Raw genomic sequence first — 20,942 nt, forward strand, 5'->3', positions numbered from 1 at the left:
AGTTTTCGGAGATAGTTTCAACTGAATATTGTTGTGATTTAGTCAAGTGAAGTTTTTGAAGTATTTTTAAAAATGGATCGGTTTTTACTGCACAGTAATAAGCTTTGTGTGAGAGACAAAATAAAGAGAGCACACCGTCAAATAGTGGCAAGAGTGTGAAGAAGCGTAAATATCGAAAATATAATGACAGTTATTTGGAGTTTGGTTTTACGTCGACAGAACTCAATGGTGAAGGGAGGCCGCAGTGTTTACTGTGTATGACAGTTTGGGCACCAGAGTGCATGCCACCAAGTAAGTTGAAACGCCATTTAGAAACCAATCATCCCAGCATGGGTAGTACATCTCGTGACTACTTTACCAGAAAGTTAAAACAATACTAAGCAATGCTTTGCTAGCATTTTACAAGGTGGCACATAGAATCGCAAACTATAAGAAGCCTTCATACCATCGCAGAAGAACTCATTCTACCGGCTGCTGTAGATACGGTGAACATGATCGGCGAGTCTGCTGGGAAGCTGCTTTCAAAAGTGCCTTTGTCCAATAACACCATCAGTCGCAGAATAGAGCACATAGCGCAAGACCTCAATGATCAATTAATTGAAAAGATAAAAGGGAAGGAATTTGGGTTGCAGCTGGATGAGGCCACAGATAATAACAATGATGCTCACTTGATTTGCTATGTACGGTTTATCACTGCTGGTGCTAACGCTCAAGCCTTGTTCGAGATCCTTGATACTTTTATATCCGAAAATAATTTGACGTGGACTAAGTGCGTTGGTGTCTGTACTGATGGTGCTCGTTCTATGTCAGGCTGCTATGGAGGATTGCAGGCACTTATTCGAAGCAAAGCCCCTGCATGCCCTGTGGACCCATTGTGTTATTCACAGGGAAGCACTCACGTCAAAATATCCGAGTCCTACATTGAACCAGGTCTTAGAATATGTAGTGAATGTAGTAAACTTTATAAAAAAAACTCGGCGTTGAAGGCAAGGTTTTTCAAAACACTATGTGAAGATATGGGATCCGAGCATACGTCTTTGTTATACTAAAGCACTTCGCGATGGTTCTTTGTCTCGTACGTTTGAACTGCGACAGGAAATTTATATTTCTCTTAAAGAGGAAGACCACAAGTATTCCGAAAATTCTGTGAATGAAGATGTTTTGATAAAACTAGCATACTTATGTGATATTTTTGAAAAGATGAATGTTCTGAATCTCTCTCTGCAGGGATGCAACATGCACCTTTTAAAGTCGATTGAGAAAATTTCAGCTTTTATAAAAAAAAAAAGATAAAGAAAAATGAATGAAGACGGAGTGCGGTGATCAACAGGCTCATCCATTCCACTAAAATTTGTTCAATTACTTTTTTGTGATCTTAAATACGTATTTATTTTTGCCTAACCCTTTAATTAAAAACGTTATTCGCTATTTCGCAAAGTGTACTTGTTAGAATTTGACATATAGGGCGCCTTGGGAAAACCTGGATTCAGCAAGGGCGCCAAAAATCAAAAAACTTTGGGAACCACTGGTCTAAGGTCTATTAGGCGAATTTAGAAGGTATTCTTAAAACTATATCTAAAGAAAAAAATTAAAAATACTTTAGTTCTTCGCACACCTATTTTAATTTTCATCTCTTAAATTTAAGTAAATAACAACAAGGTAGAGTGGAGAATGTCCTTTTTAGGACTTCCAGGGTAACAAATGGCAGTGCTGTAGCCAATAAAGTTTTAACTGAGGCTCGGCTATTACCGTTACCCACTCCATCCACACAGATTTTCTTCATTCAGATGATGGGATAAAGAGTCAAGGACTCAGTCCATCGCCCAGTTCTTTTAAGAACAACAAGATAGTTGATAAGTAGTTAATCCAGAGGGTAACAGATGCAATGTTGTAGCCAATGAAGTTTTAACTGAGGCAACAAACATCTTTAGTAGCGGGCTAATTATATATGAATTACTTTATCACTGTTCTTCGCATTCCGTGAATGAGATTTGAAAGTGCAAAGTTAATGACAACACAATCATTGAATTTTTATGTTGCTTAGGGGTGAAATGTTTTATAAAATTGCTTTTTACTCATCTGTTAAAAGTTTCTCCTAAAAATTATTCCGGTTGGATAAATAAATGCTTTACTAATTCCGCTAAGCGCTTACGGCTTTCATCTGGTAACTCATTAATTTGATTCATAAAATATTAAAAGAGGTATCTTTAAAAATTACTATAAATAAAATATATTTAATAAATTGCATAAAATTTAACAATTAATTATTTAAATAAATTTGGATTTAAAAGTAATAATTAAAATATTGTTTAAGCTGGCAACTGATCATCTATTTGGCCTGCGGCCATCTGAGACTCTTCAGTCTAATCTGAAAAATGAGCCTCTCAATATTATTATACTACAGTATGCTTTACAAGCAAACACCTAGCTCTTGTTAATCATAAATAATTTCGATTCGCATTTAGGAGGATATCTGTTGTCTGTGATTGGAAGTCTAAATTTTTCATTACTTCAGAAATCGGAAAATATAGATCTACGAATATAATATCAGAGCCGATGTTTGTTAACATATTAAATCATTAGGTTAATATTGACTTATAGAAAATTAATAATTAAATAACGTATATTCTGAGAATGACTACCCTTTTAGCGGAGAGATATCTCATATGCTATCGACAAATAAACCAGCTGGAATCGGCAAAGATTAATATAATAACCGATTATTAAATTTCAGCATTTTAACCCCTTGGTAGAGCTTTCTACGGTAAACCAACTATTGGATGAATCTGTGTTGCCAATGTAGAATATTTCAACAGTGAGGAAACAATTAATGCATACTATACAGCGGGGATTCTCAACCTATAGTACGCGTGCCACTATCTTATTGGTACATCTAATATCATGAATTAAATATATATATATATATTTATTTATTTATTGGTACGCCACTGAAAAAGGTTGATAACCCCTGCTATACAGCATCGAGCAAACTACGGTTCCTTATATAAGGACTGGCTTAAAGGGGAGAAGCAATTATGCTTTTCATCTTTCCCGTTATCTGTAGAGGACAGTGTAAGGATAATATGTTATTCAGTCGAGCCTCAGTTAGAACTTCATTGGCTACAGCATTGCCATCCGTTACCACATTACAACTACGGTTTGATCCTTATAGTCCTTATAAGGACTGGCTTAAAGGGGCGAAGCAAGAATGCTTTTCATCTTCCCCGTTATCTGTAGAGGACAGTGTAGGGATAAGGTGCTATTAAAGCTCTGATCATGGCAGGAGGGTAACAGCAATAGTCGAGCCTCAGTTAGAACTTCATTGGCTACAGCATTGCCATCCATTACCCTCCAAGGGTATTGGATTGAATGAATCATTCACCGCATCTCACCTACGGTTTGATTAAACAGGTCTGTCTAATATATATTTACAAGATAAATAATATAAAATGGCATATTAAGTTTTTTTTATTTAATAACAACAGTTTAAAGATTAATTTAATTAATATTTTATTATTGCTATCTTATAATAAATTCATTAAAGTTATATATATTATTAACAAAACCGGTTCAATTTGTATTGAAATTATGCTCTGATTTTATTTTATAAAACAGTGCATACACTGAAAAATATCACAATATGAACAGTATCACACACAGACGCCTGATACGCTCTCACTTCTCTCGCACACTATATTAATTTGCTTTGTAATTAGGATGTTAATAAATATCTAACCGTATATTCATTTCGGGAAAATATATATATATTCAACTAAAGAATAATTTTTATAATATAGCTTTTTCATGCATTTAGATATCAGTGTTACAAACATGAATTTATAAAACTGTTTTAACACTAATCATTCTGTCTATTTTCAACAGTACTCAAATTACTAAAGATGGCCAAAGGTATCCGCGCCCTCTTGGATACTGTGATGCAAGCTTTGCCACAAGTGGGAAACCTAGGCCTTCTCTTCTTCCTTCTTTTCTTTATATTTGCAGCGCTTGGAGTCGAACTATTCGGAAGACTGGGTAAGTTTCGGTTTGATTTGTGATTAAATATGAAAAATGTTGGTGTGACAGAAAAAAAATCCACCTAACAAGTGTCGGGCATAGTTGATAAAGTTCACGATGTAGTCATAACTACTTGTATAGTTATTACCAATGTGTTAAAGAAAGATACTCTAAATTGGCTGTTTCAAAATTCGTACATTTTGTGTGTGTGTTCAATAGCGACAATAAATTCGCAACTGTAGCGAATTTTTGCACCCATTCGCATTTTCAGTAAGAAGCAGAAATAAATGGAAAGTAAATAGTCCGCCTAAAAATCACAATTACTTTCTTTATTAATGAAATCCAGTATCCATTTATGATATCCAGAAATAATAAAAGTGATGCGCTTCTTTTCTTAGGGATTCTATTTATGCACAGTCGAAATAACGCTACACCAATTACTTTGTGAAATTACCTAAACATGAATTGATTAATTATGATCGATGCTCACTGCTAGAGACTCGATTTTTTTTATCAACGTGTGAGGCTGAAAAACAAGAAAGGAAAACACGGTCCGGGGATTAGAATACGTTTAATCGTGAGAAATAATTGGAAGAGAAAAAAAATTAAAGGTAGATAAATTTGATGCAAAGCTCATATCACCTTTGTTCAGTTATGTTTATGTGCACCTCTAGGGTTAACTCGTTTTAATTGTGCTCAATGAGGGTGGTTTCTACTTTGTTTCCCTCCCGTTTTGGAGGAAAAGAGTGTCAAACTCATTGCGTAAAAGTCCAATTTAAATTTTTGAAGGAAAAACCAACCAACCAATTGCATTTATTCATTCAAGACTGTTCCACGCTAACCCAATAACTGGGCATTCGCATTATTTTGTTCTAAGCATTTGTGTACTAACGTGGAAAACCGATATGCCCACCCCTGTATCTCAAGAGAAGTGCTGTTCACTTCCTTCTGAATGTCTTGAATGATAGCATAATACAATGAACATACATCAATTGTATCACGCCATCGCCGAGGCATTCAAAAGGAAGTTAACAGTAACTTCTCTTGAGATACAGGGTCGACACATTGGTTTTCCACGTTAGTATACAAAAGCTTAGAAAAAACAACGCGGATGCCCAGTTATTGTTCTGAGTTAGTGAAACAATCTATCTGCTAATAGATGCTGCAAGCTTCCGTAGTTTAGTCAATGTTGCCGATTTGGACTAAACTTGGACGCAAATTCCCTCTAGGATGTGAAGTTCAGGTTTTTCATCAGCAAAACAGGAACTGGATAACACCCAATTCATATAGTGGCTTCTTATCCTAAGTTGCTTTGACCATATTTCCTAACAACACTGTCAGCATCTGTTGCACACCAATACGAATGGTTTACGTTTTGCATTTCTGAATATTACTTTCTGCTATTTATATTCATCAATATGTAATCAAAGGTGTTTTATTTCTGAAGGATCCAGCTCTCGTACCAAATATATAATAGTTGTACCGAATGATTAATGTTTTTTGAAAGCCCTTCAAGATGATAGATGAATTTTACAATTCCCGGTGTGAGTCTAACCATGCTGTTTATTGGAGACTTGAAATGACTTAGAAAAAAAATCATCCAAATCTTCAAAGTATTCGGGAACAAGGCAACAAATATTTGCCAGTGTGTATCTACTAAACATGTTAATATCTGTGTTGATAGCTTTGAATAATGTAATAAATCTAGACAAATAATTATTCTTTTAATTGACTTTATTTTCAAACGTCGGAAGGGCTGTAACCGACTTCAGACTTTTATGCAGTAGATGATCGTTAAACCAATATTTCTACTCTCCACGCGTCACATAACTACAGCTAATGTCGTTTCAGCAGAAACAAGTACAATGGCATCTATGAAGTAACCACAATCAAGAAATGGGCCCAACATTGCTTTCCACTCAAGTACAAATGGATGTCATAGAAAACTAGTTTCATAAATGGTGGACTGGAGAGTTATGTAATGTACTGTGCTGACGTGACACAGTACTAGCGAGAGATAAGTGTCACTCTATTTAAGCGAGTTAAATGCTACCACCATACGGAGTGTGTTTGGTGCCAGATGACTCGAGCAGTTCGTGTGAAACAACGCAATCTTTGCTACTCACGCAAGTCTATTTAGTGTTTATCTTCCTGTCACACACAACTCATACTTCCTGCTGTGTTTTCATGCAAACGTGTGGGAAATGTCACATGATTTCTTTACAGGGAAACAAGTTAACAGTTCTTATAAGGACATCAAATGATACATAAATGAATAATAAACATCCCTAAATCTTAAGTAGTGAGTGTCTATACAACCTCGAAAGATTAGATAAAGCTATTGATTATGTTGCATAGGAGATTCTTGTATTTTACTATTCGAAAGCAAAAGTTTTAATCAATTATGAAGTCACTTTTATTGCATTAAATTACAAAGTTCTAAATTATACTTAATATAATCATCTCGTAATTTTGATTTGCTTGCTTTTCTCATTATCAATTTCTGAAATTTACCCCATCGATCAGTACATTTCAAATAGGATAGCATCCTTCAACTCGCATCTCACAAAAAGAGATGCATACTTTATACATTATTACGTTTGTAGCAAATTTCTAATTTAGCAATTATTTCTAATCAAAATAAAAAATTATAAAAAAGGTGTATAAAATTATGATCAAATATTTTTTTCTATAATTTGAATTTCTTAGGATTTTCATTATATATATTTTTTAAAATAATAATACAATGCTTTTATATAAAATTGAAGCTTTTTAATAAATTAATTTATATATTGTAAATATCTGGAACGATGTGCAAGTATAATAGCTCTCTTTCGTTACAATATCAGTTCCAGATCACTTAACAATGATGTGAGATCTATTGGTATTCATTTGATGGCTTCCGGTATATTAATAAGTGTTGATTCGAAACTATTTTTGCTTTTAATCTTAAGGGGCTTCATAAAAGTGGTACATCTTCAAAAATCGTTGTAATAATAATAAGCATCTGTGTATTTATGATAATAAAATATTACTAACTTTAATACTTTATTTATAAAGCTGTTGATATTTTAATGTTAATAATCGATTATTATTATTACCATTTGAGATTTTAACATGATTATTGTTCGTTTCTGATGATATTAACGTGAGATATTATGATTTAATTTCAATTTTTGATATTCAATAATGAAGTTAATTTTTGTTCTCGATCTAATAATTCATTTTCATATTTGGCTTTATTTTGTTTTCAATATAAAATTTTATTGCAAATATGTTGTTGCTAATTTTTCAGTGTTTTCCATTAACACTTTCATTGCCAAGCTGAAAATTGGAATTTCGTGTGGTGGCCAAATTTTTTTATTTAGTTAGCGACGTCCACGTGATAACGCGTGATCGGTCGTTTGGTGAGAGCTCGCATCGCGCGATAGGCAATGAACATGTTAAACTTGTCCACGTTATTATGTTTCTTGTATTGTACTGATGCCTATTGTGATATTCTCATTTTCACAGAATGCACCGAAGACTATCCTTGTCAGGGTCTTGGAGAACATGCACACTTCAGGAATTTCGGAATGGCATTTCTCACTCTATTTCGGGTGGCCACGGGCGATAACTGGAATGGTATTATGAAAGTAAGACAAATTATTGTAAATTCAAGTGAAAATTGAAGAAAAAAAAATTTTTTGGGGAGAAAAAAATTGCAGTGAAATTTGTGTACTTGAGTATTTGATGGTCGACACATTTGTAATTTACTTTTTTTTTAAATAGCTTGTATCAAAACAAGATTTTTTTTTTTAAAAAAAAGCAATAATATTAATGTTTGTATACACATTAAGTTAAACTGCTGACCAGATTCGCCGAATGGATAGTATCTCTCCCTCTTCAACCGATAATAGTGGGTTCGAATTCCACTACGGCATGGATGTCTTGAGATATTGAATGAATTTCATTTTGCCAGGAACTTTTCCCTAACATATTGGAGCGCTGAAGTGCTTGATAACATTATAACTTTGGTCTTTAGATTTACGTTTTACGGATTATCAAATCCTTAGACTATTATTAGTATCATGGATGGATGCACTAAGTATTAGCATACAATTCAAGTCGCCGATTTTCATCGAACATTCCGTTGATGGCATCAGTACCGTGTAATTTGGCGATATGAACGTACTAATAAACCGTCTCCACCCTCAAGTCGTGACAGCATTTTTATTTTTTAGTAAAAAAAAAAACTATCTCTAGTCAGAGTTAAAAGAACTCTTCCAAAATGTTTTAGAGCCTTAAATCCCAATACAGAACCAATTAACGTTACAAAATGAATGGATCAAACAAATAGACTGTTGAAAGGCTAAAATAATCTAATACCCAGTATTTTAGATAAAACAAATGTCATCCAAAGATGCAATGAAAGCACACCAATTCAACCTGTTTCATCATTCCTATTGGAAATGGAAAGACAATTTAATCAAGAATGTAATGCAACAAAGTTTGTTCAATTATCTGTATTCTATGAAAAGTTATAGCTAAATAAGCAGAAAAAAAAGAAGCACAACTTGCTTAGGATGATATGAAGTAGCTTTCCTTCATTTGAATGTAGACAATGAGCATGAGTGTTTAGAGAGCCAATCAGATGTCATCATGTTTTGGCAGTGAGCCAATAGGGTCACAGTACGATTCAGCTATTGATGTCATGTATTGGAGCTGAGAGGAGGACATTTGTCAGTGTGTGTCATATGAGTGCTATCAAGTTCATTGTTTTTTTTTATGTTCTTTCATTTAGTGATCTTGTAAAACATAATAAAATTAAAGAAATGGCGCAGAGCACCATTTCTTTAATTTTATTACGTTTTCTGGGTGACCAGCAAATGGCTGGTCACCCATAAAGCGATGTAAAATAGTACTATTAAGTGAACAAGGCTACAATTATTAAGAAATTAGAAGAAACATCGGTGGAAACTTAACCAAAGGTGGCATTTCTAAATTTTTGAAGAGGTATGAGGAGATTCAGTTACTACCAAAACTAAAACCAAACTGGTAAAGGCAGGAAAAGGTGCACAACAGCAAGTGATGATGGAAGAATTGAGAGACAGTACCTGCGTGACAGAAGAAAATCATCTGGGTGTATACAAGATGAAATGGCTCAATACAATGTGAAGTTGAGTGCAAGGACTGTTTGCGCAGACTGCAGGAATTTGGTCTAAATGCTAGAATTCCATGAAAAAGCCATTTTTATCTCTCAAACAAAGGTTGAAAAGATTAAACTGGGCTAAAACCCATGTTAACTGGACAGCGGAAGAATGGGACAGTGTTATTTGGAGTGATGAGACCAAAATCTCCCTGTTTGGTAGTGAAGTCATAAAATACGTAAGGAGAAGAATCGGAGATCTGCATCCTGATTGCATTACACATACCGTGAAACACCCACTTAGTGTTATGGTCTGGGATTGTATGACATCAAAAGATGTGGGCAGAATTTGCGTGATTAATGGGAATATTAACTTTAAAAGTATAATGTATCGATAAACCATCAAACCAATTGGATTCACAATTCCCCTCATAAACATTTGAAAGGAACCACGTTTTCCTCAACAAGCTCTGATGCAAGACATAATTCAAAATTTCTGTAACGAAAGAATTTCTTTGTCTCTGCACCTCATAACGACTTTTCCTTGGATCAGGAAGTAGCAGTTTTCATTTTTCTTACTTATTAGAACAAATACAAATAATAACGAAGCACCCTCCCCTTAAAGTTTTGTCCTTTATTAATAAAGCGTAAAAAATAGCTATATTGCATTCCTTTTAAATTTACATGTGATCAAATCGACATAGTCAACTGCGATCGATATGGAATCTTTATAGTTATGCGTGACATTTGTTTATCCCTTTTCTCCAGAACAGCCGTTATGTTGCTACAAAGGCATGAAAGGAATATTTTAATACAAGCAATTTAAATGTTTTATGGCGAAAACCAAAAAAAAAGAACCATTTCAGGTAGTCGGGATCATCACAAAGAAATTAAAAGTAGAGGTGAAGTATTATATTAAATTCCTCTGTGATGTATCATTCTCTGCAGGCACGCGTCGCTTCTTTTCCTCAACATAAATCTAATTAAATTCATCTGTAGATACCGCACTCTTCGAATTACTAAACAAAAGGATAGCAGACAATTTATGATCAGTTGCAGTATACCTTATAATAGATATCACTAACTCTAAAGCAGAAAACATTATTTATAAATATCTTTAAAGGAACTATAAAATAGTACAAATTTTATAATATTCTTCATAACTATAAATTTTATTCAAAATACTATTAAATAAATTCTATAATACCATATTAAAATAAATATAATATAACTATACTATATATATAAATGAAAAAAAAATCGGCTAACGCCTTTTTATTCCCGTATACGGGAGTAGGCGAGGCCATTTAGCCCTATCTAACTATATAAATGAACTAACTGATAATTTTGCTAGGGGGTTTCCCGTGTGGTGGCCGAGATAAGAATAGCCCCAATGTAGCTCATGCATGTCGTACGAGGCGACCAAAATGGGTACCCTGGGAGGGCAACGGAAACGGATGGCAATGCTGTAGCTAGTGAAGTACTAACTGAGGCTCTGCTATTGCCCTCCTACCATGATCAGAGCTTGATATTTATATAGCTCAATAACACCCTATCCTTACACTGTCCTCCACAGATAAAGGGGAAGATGAAAAGCATTCTTGCTTCGTCCCTTTAAGCCAGTCCTTATAAAGACTATATATAATTTTGTTAGGATAGGATATATCCCGTGTGGTGGCCGGGATAAGAATAGCCCCCACTGCAGACCATGCATGTCGTACGAGGTGACTAAAATGGGTTTACACAGGGTAATGGATGGCAATGCTGTAGCCAATGAAGTTTTAACTGAGACTCGGCTGTTGCTGTTACCCCTCCTGCCATGATCAGAGCATATAGATCTATATTCCTCTATCCATATATTTTCTTTACAGATAACGGGAATATTTAAAGCATTTTTACTTCACTCATCTAGCCAAAAAAATTATTAGGTTGTGATCATTAAAAATGGAAGGAGGAGACCCAGAGTAACAGATGACAATCCTGTACCCAATGAAGTTTTAACTGAGGCTCGGCTATTGCCGTTACCCAGCCATGACTAGAACGTTTAGCTCAATAACACCTCATCGACACATTTTCTTCAATCAGATGAAGGGATAAAGAGTCAAGGGCTCGGTCCATCTCCTCCCCCCCCACACACACACAAAAAAATTGTTACATGTTCTAACCGAAGTATGGGTCGTCTTTCTCTCGTTATAATTAGTATGCTTTTTATATTTTAAAATTAGAATCCACAACAATGTCCAAAAGGAGTGATTTTTATCAACTGCCCTATGGAAGTTAGAAATGATGAATTAGAGTATGCTTTATGCAAATATCAATGAATAAATTATGTAACATCGAAATAAATGTAGAATCATACCGTACCGTTATCATCTTTGTCTTTTTCAGATGTTATCTCAAATTCTTATTAGTAATCACAGATGGCCGCCCCCGCTAGGGTTGAATTTATAAACTATCTGTACCGATCCTGTATTTGTCTTGTTTATTCTGTACTATATCATTAGCGTTGTAACAAGCTCATTTTCGTCTGATTTCTTTTTTAATTAAATTTCTTTTCCATAAAAAAATTAAAAATAAAAATAGCTGATACCATTTACATCGAAAGCCTTCGCTTCCAAACTTGATAAGTCAATTTCGTGCAATCTACTGTCGAGTACATCAGAGTACTCTCTTTCTGCTGTCCTAATCTTCGATAAATGAAATCTGAACTCAATAATAGTAAATAACAACCTTGATTTAACTGGCCAGGTGATCAAATTTATTTATTACTTGGTATTGTGTGTTGTTTCACCACACGTTTTGCGTTAAACAGCTTGTCGCTGCTTTCTATTTTGACACACACACAAAAAAAAGACTCGCACACACAGGTCAGTTAGATATATACTTGCAGGAAAAAAAACCCTTTTCAAACTATTTTTCTTGGGCTGAAATTCTTCATCATTTTTTCTATGGATAAAATTAATCTGAAAAAACAACTGAATGCATTAACAGGGCACAAATCATTGACAAGATTTGCGCACTGATTTCCTTATAGTCCTTATAAGGACTGGATTAAAGGAGCGAAGCAAGAATGCTTTTTATCTTCCCCGTTATCTGTAGAGGACAGTATAGGGATAAGGTGTTATTGAGCTATTAAAGCTCTGATCATGGCAGGAGGGTAACAGCAATTGCCAAGCCTCAGTTAGAACTTCATTGGCTACAGCATTGCCATCCATTACCCTCCAAGGGCATTCTACTCACTACCTTGACATTCATCCCACACCCATGAAACAATATAGGATGTAATATCCCTTAACCTAAAAAAGAAATGCATTCATTTTTTGTAATGGTATATTTAAACTTTATTAAAATTTGATTGAGATAATGAAGTTTTAATTTAAAATAAGTAAAAATAAGTAACATTATTTAAAATATTTTTTTATTATAATTATTCAACATTCGTCTGTTTGATCACTAATTTCAGGACACGCTAAGAGAGACATGTGATCATTCGAGTGACTGCATTCGTAATTGCTGCGTGTCATCTGTTATCGCTCCAGTCTACTTCGTTGTCTTCGTATTGATGGCGCAATTTGTACTCGTCAATGTTGTAGTTGCAGTCCTCATGAAACACCTGGAAGAATCTCATAAGCAAATGGACGATGACATGGATATGGATGCAGAGATAGAACGCGAGTTGGCCGCGGAGTTTGCCGGAAGAACTCATAAGAAGGTAATTGAAGATCGATGAAACGATTCTCCATAATGGGTTTCCCAGTGACACTGATAAAATGATGCATGTCTGTGTAGGTGATGCTAGAAACGTCTTATTAATCTCACGCACACAGTTATGTATTATTATTTTTAGCAGCTGACAATATTCCCAAAGTTTGATAGCCTCGAAGCATTTGGAAATCTCCCGCGTGTACAAATTACCGTTTTGATACACGGAAGTAACTATTAAAGGTGCGATTTGAGTACCATTTTGTCAATAATTCATACCCACTGTTTCAAATGCGATCCGAACTTGTATGAATAGGTTTCGTGCCCCAATCTTTAAGCTGACATAACTTAAACTCAAATATATTTCAATGTAATAACGCGAGGTTCTCTATCCACCATTTTATAAATTTATTAAAAACTAAGAAATTTTAATTTTATAAAAACATACTTATTAAAAAAAATAGTTCCAGTTTTATCAAATTTTAGGCAACTGACTACTGTCATCATTAGTTTTATTAGCATTACATTATCTACCATTAGTTTTTAAGCATATGTAAACTATTTAATATCGTATGTCGTTTTTTCTCTATTGTATATTTTTACTACAATGTATACAAAGTACGCATTTTTTTCTAGGGAGGTGATAGGAAAAAAGAAAGGCATCATGCTAAACCTGCAGTACACCGGCCGCTGGTGAAAATGTCATCCTTACCAGCAAATTTCACCTTCACTTTCCAGAATGGTAAAAGCGATAGTAAAGATAACGGTAAGCTATGAGTTCCTATAATAGAACTATTTTCTCAACATATACTTCCTTAACTTTATAAAATAACAGAAATTTATCACTAATCATTTTGTGCTTAAATCAGAATTTTAAGGGCATAGGAAATAAGTTATATTCAGTTAAAATAAGTAATTTTACAGCCAATTAGTTTTCTGTATTTGCAACCAATTTGTTTTCTATTTTTCAAAAAACTAAAATTTTCATGACTAAAATTTACTTTTAAAAACAATTAAATTTAAAACTAATTATTGATTAATTAGTCTTTTTATAAAATATTTCTATTATATATATATATAAATTTCTCTTTCGGCGATGTAAATCACAAAAAAATAAAAATAAATAAAATAAAAATATTTCATAATTGTAACCATACCTGTGACATCACTTATGTACAGTATTTATAATGTAATTTACAACAAACTGTTTATAATTCGTTTATTTTATTTAAGAATGATTAAGTAGAGTAAGGAAACCTTTAATATGCTATGAAACTTTTTGTGCCATTTATCTCTTAAAAATGTGCATAACTTTTATTTGTTAAAAACTGCAGGGAAATATGTATTTAAAGCATTTATTGAAAGTGAAAAAGAATTTCGTAGGATGAATGTAGAATCACATTAAAAACGAAAATATGTAAATTATAAAGGGATTGGTCTGGAATACAAAAGGTGTATTTTGATTAGATATATTTCATTTTTTCACAGAATTTAGAAATTGGTTTTTCGTTCTTCTAATATTATTACGCAATGGAAAATGCTAGGTGTAGGCATTTGCTGTGGAAATAATAAATGCACACCAATTCTTGTAAAAATTTGGGGCCGTATTTATTCTTTTGAAATTTGGTCTTCCAGGTAGCCCAGATGTGACCGTAGCAGCAGTGACCATCGAGATCACCGACGTTATGTTCGATCCGTTAACAAGTGTTCCTTCGACAAACGCATATCCTTTAGTGAGCCTCACTCCAGCGGTGACCTCCTCGATCCCGATTAGTAACATCAACTTACGACAAGCATCTCCGGACGAAACGGTCAAAAAGGTGGCGGTAGCAGATCTCAGCTCCATCCCTCTCCCGCTGGTCACCAGTGTCATCACCATGTGTTCTCCGGATCAGTACGCCCCGGTCGAAACGACACAGAGGTCGACTATCACCTCCGGCACAACGATGCAAGGGTCGTTCGACGAACCGTTCCCGGTGACGGACAGTGCGAAAACCGCTGCGCCGCCCAACCGGGTCGGAAACGTTCTGCACGAAGACATCGTGGCAGAATTCGAAGCATCGATTCCCTCGTCTTCCTCTGTCGAGCTTTACGCCGGTGCCACGTCGGACTTTGCCACCGTAGACGAAAACGGAGTGGTGCGCGAGCACGAGGTGGACATCTCCATCGTGATCAGTGACGATAGCAGTGACTCTTTGGGTGCGCAATCGGACCAGACCGCCAGTGACCTTCACGACAAACATTCGTTCACGGACGAAGAAGAGTCGGTGACTTCGACGAACGAACTGCTCAGAAACTATCCGGAATTCCGCATTCAGGAAGGGCTCGATACTGTTTCGTGGACGACGTCCGAAGACCTATCGACGACCCTTTCGGGAACGCTGTCTGGCACCGAAGTTGTGGAGGGCGATGGTGGCGGCGATTCAGAGGAACTTCTATCGCTCTGTGAACAGTCGCCATTCAAGTACGACAACACTAGCGAGGAAGACGACGTGCTTTTAGTTGACCCAAATGCCCAGAAAGCAATCCTCGTAGTTGGAGGTCAAAGGTTACCTCCAGACCTAGCAGAAAGTGATAGATATCCCCCTTCTCCGTCGACCCCTCAAGAGCCGTCGTCTTCGCAGAACTGCTAACGATGCAAAGACAATTAGGTGGAAAAGTGTCTGTCGACGGACGGGACGTGGCAGGAGATTCCATTCTCCACGTATTGTTCAATGTGGTATTTGTTATTGTAAACTATATGTATATATTACCGACAATAGATGGCACTACTATAGCTGTTTTCTAGCACACTTGTGGATATAGTAGGGGAAATTTAAATGCAACACCAAGGATATTTTAAAAATTAAAATGAAACGAAGCCTTAGTGGTCTTTTTTGTACCACCTGACCATGACGCTCATCCCACCCTATTCCCCAACGTGGTCGAGGTCACATGTGAAAGGGATGCACTAGTCAATGCAAAAAAAAAAAAAAACGGGAGGGGTATTTGTCATCCGGTGACTTTTGTAAAATAGTGTAATTTATGTATATATGAATATATATGAAGAAATGTTAAATGAAAATATATCTGAACAAATTCGACAGAACAAAATCTTGTACTCGCCTTTTCTACGTACCCTTCACAATTTTTTATTGCACTGTATTTAAGGTGGAAAGCGAAGCAGACTAATTATATTCTAACCCTCTTTCGAGTACAAAAATAACACGTTCCAAACATATTTAATCCTACGATAAACGTTTGACTCATTTAGAATTTTTCATAATAAAATAAACATTCTTACTGAACTAAAATATAAAATACTTACGGGAAAATCTTCATAATTAATCCCATAATAGAAAAATCTGCACTCTGTTTGCTTATGGCGTGATTTTTTTTTATTGGTAGCCAATTGCCAACCCATTTCATTTTCAAAAATGCATGCATCCCAGTCAGTAAGAGCACAGTTAATGATGTCATGTCGATACTGAAAATATTATTTGATGGCAGCGTGGGAATATGATACATATCACTTCTTGTATCTAAATCTGCTGTATACTTTCATACATATTTATAGATTCTGTTTTGCAAAACTGTCTAGTGAGTGAATGTTTATTTGTTGTCGTTGTGATAAAATGTATTAAGCTGCAAAGAAAAGCTTCATAAGGATGCCAAATTGTCGAACGTCTTTATTAAAACGATACGAACAGTCAAATGACCTCTTAGTTCTTAAAAATTATCTCTGGAAATTTTCTTTTCTTTAAATGCATGAAAAAGATTACTTTTACTTCGTGAATATCTTGGTAGGAACGAAGACGAAAGTGTAATTGTGATTCTTTCATACGCTTTCGCCCTGGTGACAAGGGCATCTTCAGTATGACTTTCAAATCGAACAACCAGAACAGATTCGTAACAATGAAATTGTTTTCTTGATATTTTCCATTAGAACAAGTTTATCTGGAATTAAAAACTTTGAAGAATATTTGTCTTCTTTCAATCGCGACAGCATCAAGCCTACTTATTTAATTTTTAAATTAGCTTGAATTGTCTCTAGAGCAGGGTTCTGAATTATTTAAACCCAACCATGGCAAGCAATTATGGAAAAAAAAAAGCTAATCATGAAATATTTTAATGAAAGTATAGCCACAGATTTGTTGTAGATTTCGAAAGTTCTGTTGTTAAAATTTTTTTAAATGCTGTTAACATTCTCCCATCTTTAAAAATGTTTTCAAAATTACCATGTAAGATATGGAAACATTTATCATGTATTACATAGTAATACAAAGTTGGTCAATTATTTCGATTTTAATCAAAAATTTATAACTATCGATATTAAGAAAAATCGATAAATGTAAATTCGATATTACTACAAATGAATATCAAATTTTTCTTGGATCAGTTCTTGGTAGAAATATCCCAATGCTGGAAATTTGGATATACAAAATCCATAACATAAGATTCAAGTATTCATCCTCTTTGTATAAAGTTTGTTATTATAAGTACTTATCACAAATATATTTAATATCTTCTCCAAAAATATTTGGTATATCTTATGAAGTTTTTCTTAACTGGCTAGAGCTTTGTTATACACATTAGTTAGAGAAAAAACTTGAACTATTGTTCAACACCTACATTTTATATGATAACTGATTATAAATATGAGTTAAATGGCTTAATGTTGTCAAAGAGTTGAGTTTCTTTTCTGACATTAGCTGGTTTTTAAATAGCGTTATTTAAAAGTGATATTGATAACAACAAATTTCAGAGTTGAGTTTATTTTCTGACATTAACTGATCTTTAATAGCGTTATTTAAAATTGATATTCAATAACGGGCAATGTTTCGTTTAATCTAGCAATCATGTTTTTGAACGTGAATGAATAGACTGAAAAGAGAGGTTTTTTTTCTAATTATGAGCATAAATCAAATATATATTTTTTAAAATCGTACAAAAAAGTGTTAGACCTATGGATGCTCGGCTATCATTCAAAGATAGAATACTTCAAAATCTAAGTATACTGCATTTTCGGATTAAAATTTACCTGATTAACAGAACTAAAATCCTGCTTAGAATCATTAATTGTCAAAACACTCCTTTTTCTGTGACACACACTCACATACACCTAAATATAGAGTATATGCACTTAGTTAAAAAACGTAGCGTAACTAGTTAATTTATATATATATATATTAAAAAAACAAATGAAATCCGTATTTTCAAGTTTATGTCCCCAATATTATCCTCACACTGTGTTCTGAATCCGGAACATGTTAATTCGCCTTAAACTCAGTCCATTGTGGATACATCAAGGTTAGAGAAGACTGTCTCTTTCGCTTCTCTACAGTACTTCCGCTGATGTTATTTCTGCTTCCAGAGGTATATGTACGAAAACTATAGAAACTCACTGTTGCTATGGAAACCTGTGTGTGTTTTGGAGTACAAAACTGAACCAGCATACTCACGTCTAGCACGGTAGAAAGATACATGTGTTAATGTTTACACACAGGCTAATGTGCTGGTGAATACGTCAATTGACAATCTCTTCAAAAAATTGTAAATATTGTTAATGAATATTTTAAAAGAAGTATTCTAGACTAATCATACATGCTGTACTATCATTTCTGTAACTGGCTTCCGGAAATTAGAAGGATTTTTGTTGAGCGAATCAGATGAATGACCCTTTGTCTCTATGTGCTTCGGTATTGTTAACTGCCTTGTTGATCATTATTCTATAGTTTAACTAATGAAGGACCACCGACTGAAGCTAAATAGGAGTTCATTCCGATTCATTCTAACTTCACATTGCTCTTTGTGTTGTCATAGGTACGCCCTTATAGGGATATCTCATAATGTACTCACCCCATGGTGATAATAATGACAATGTATTTTTGTGTTGGCCGTTATGACTGCCAGTAAAACATTTCTCACACTATTCAGTTATCTATGTGTCTTGTCTCCTTTTGTTTTCAGCTAACCACAGCAAGAACATACCACTCAATCTACGCTATCTTTGTCTACACTATACATACACTTTAAAGGTGTTTTTATTATTACTGTAAACCGAACACCGTCAAGCATTGTTTTACAGCATTTATCAGAAATGATGCAATTTTCCATCATTTTTAAAATGATAAACTTATATATTATATTAGATTTTATATATTCGTATATAAATATTAACATCAAAATATTTATCAGCTTATTTATTAAATAAACAATAAGGCGTATAGAATTATCAGTGCTTCTGATAAAAAAATTATTTTCTAAAAAGTAAAATATCGATACAGAATAATTTTAAAACAAAATGCTTTTTATTTTTAGTAAATTTTGAGTAACTGATGTCAGTTTTGTACCACTGATTAAATAGTACTGTTTGCGAATGGGAAAACGAGAGAGGGAGAACTGCTCAAATACGAACACATAATTACTCAATGCTAGTATTACTGCAACCTGCAGTATTGTGCAAATATTTAAATGTTGTAACATTATAATTTCAGCTGATTTTTGTAATATACTATCTCACAAGTTTTACTTTAGTTAATTCATCGCAGGTCAACCGGAAAAAGATTCTGTTAACAAACCAATCTTATACCCAAATTAAAAAGCAAATAACACAATTCTTGGTGTTTCTCAACAATGCGTAGAATCTGTGATGTAATGCTAACTGAGCCACGAGTAACACTGAAGAAAACTGGGAAATGATATTGTACTACGCATGCGCATATTGCGCTACTTCATAAAAAAAAAATTCCATACTATAGAGAGTATGTAATTTCTCTAATTTATTATTATAATTCTATGTCATCTTTTATTTTTCTATTAAATCAATAATATTTCTTTAAAAAAACGTTTTTCTAAGTTCTTTAGCAACAAATTGATGCTTGCACCATACTGGACAACTGATATTGTTTTATATAGTTTCCCATTATAGGAAATTGCACAAATGTAATTAACATATAGTTAACAGTTCTTAACCTTTTGAATTATTGGATATGAGATGTCTCGAGAAATGTTTATTTTGCTTACACGTATATCTATTTTTTGTTTACCAAATCCCGATGCGTGTAGTTCTTACAGGCTACTCTTCAGCAGAACAGTAGCATGTAGCTCTGTGTTCACGGAGCCGGTTTGTAGCATTAGCAGCAGAAGAGAGGAGTGGCACACCAGCTGAATTAAAATGCCGTGATCCCAATCATGGAACTCTGCCCATCTTAGGGTATAGAAAAGGTGAAATGAAGGACTGCAATTCAATATTATTTCAGCGTGCTCACTGCATTTATGCGTTTATTCTCTTGTTTGCATAATGCTTATTCAGTTTCAGCTTTGAACACCCTGTCTTGATGTGTGTAATATAAAAAAAAACCTTTAAATATTCTTCAAGCGTCTCTTAGTCTTTATTTCAAATTATATGGAACAATTATTTTTGTAGACGTGGTTATAAAAAATAAAAACGCGATATTTCGGATGAGTACATTTATATTTGTTAATTAAGTAATTGTTTCCTCTGGTTAATTTGACTATTTTGAGAAGGGGGGTATTCATTATTTTCGTATGGGACCGACCAATTTTTTTTTATTTCAAAAGATATGTATATATATATATATATATATACACATATATATATACATACACACACACACACATACATCTTTATTAATCATGTTAACTCTCTCGTAAATCTGGAGGAAAAAAAACAAAACCTATCACCTCATTCAGAGGCCGGCAATTTCATCTATTATTGTCATAAAGGAATTTCTTAAGGATATTCTACGAATGTCCTTAAGAAATGCATAGCTACAACTTAAAAAAATTGCTGGAATGTAATCGACAATTACAATACAGAACAGTAAAGCGTATATATAACCGCTTCAATGACATCAGATTTAAAAAAAAACCAAATACGTAAACCAGGATTAATTGAAATATTAAACGTTCAAACCACTTTCAACACAGACAGAGTCGAGATTAAGCAATGAAATAGGTTGATAATATTGACAAATTCACTTTCCCTTAACTGGCGATGATAACTGTATAGTTTTGGGTAATGCTACGAGTTCATAAATTCCGTGAATTAAATTCAATTGACAGTCAAGAATTATTAACACGAAAAAGTTCGGAA

At 34.1% G+C, this 20,942-nt stretch overlaps 1 protein-coding gene across 1 annotated transcript in view; it reads left to right on the forward strand.

The window, feature by feature from the left end:
- Positions 1–18,757, forward strand: part of LOC150103071 (voltage-dependent T-type calcium channel subunit alpha-1G-like) — a 156,787-nt gene extending 138,030 nt beyond the window's left edge. Inside the window, exons 28-32 of the mRNA XM_090398087.1 lie at positions 3,883–4,032; positions 7,528–7,649; positions 12,606–12,854; positions 13,481–13,610; positions 14,480–18,757. Coding sequence (XP_090254213.1) covers positions 3,883–4,032; positions 7,528–7,649; positions 12,606–12,854; positions 13,481–13,610; positions 14,480–15,477 — 1,649 coding nt within the window. The 3' untranslated portion in view covers positions 15,478–18,757. The remainder of the gene's footprint in view (positions 1–3,882; positions 4,033–7,527; positions 7,650–12,605; positions 12,855–13,480; positions 13,611–14,479) is intronic.
- The last annotated feature ends 2,185 nt before the right edge of the window (positions 18,758–20,942 follow it).

Source organism: Typopeltis vanoorti, chromosome 9 (assembly GCF_054136105.1).
Source record: "Typopeltis vanoorti isolate ZY-2024b chromosome 9, IOZ_Tvanoo_1.0, whole genome shotgun sequence".
Classification (NCBI taxonomy): Eukaryota; Metazoa; Arthropoda; class Arachnida; order Uropygi; family Thelyphonidae; genus Typopeltis; species Typopeltis vanoorti.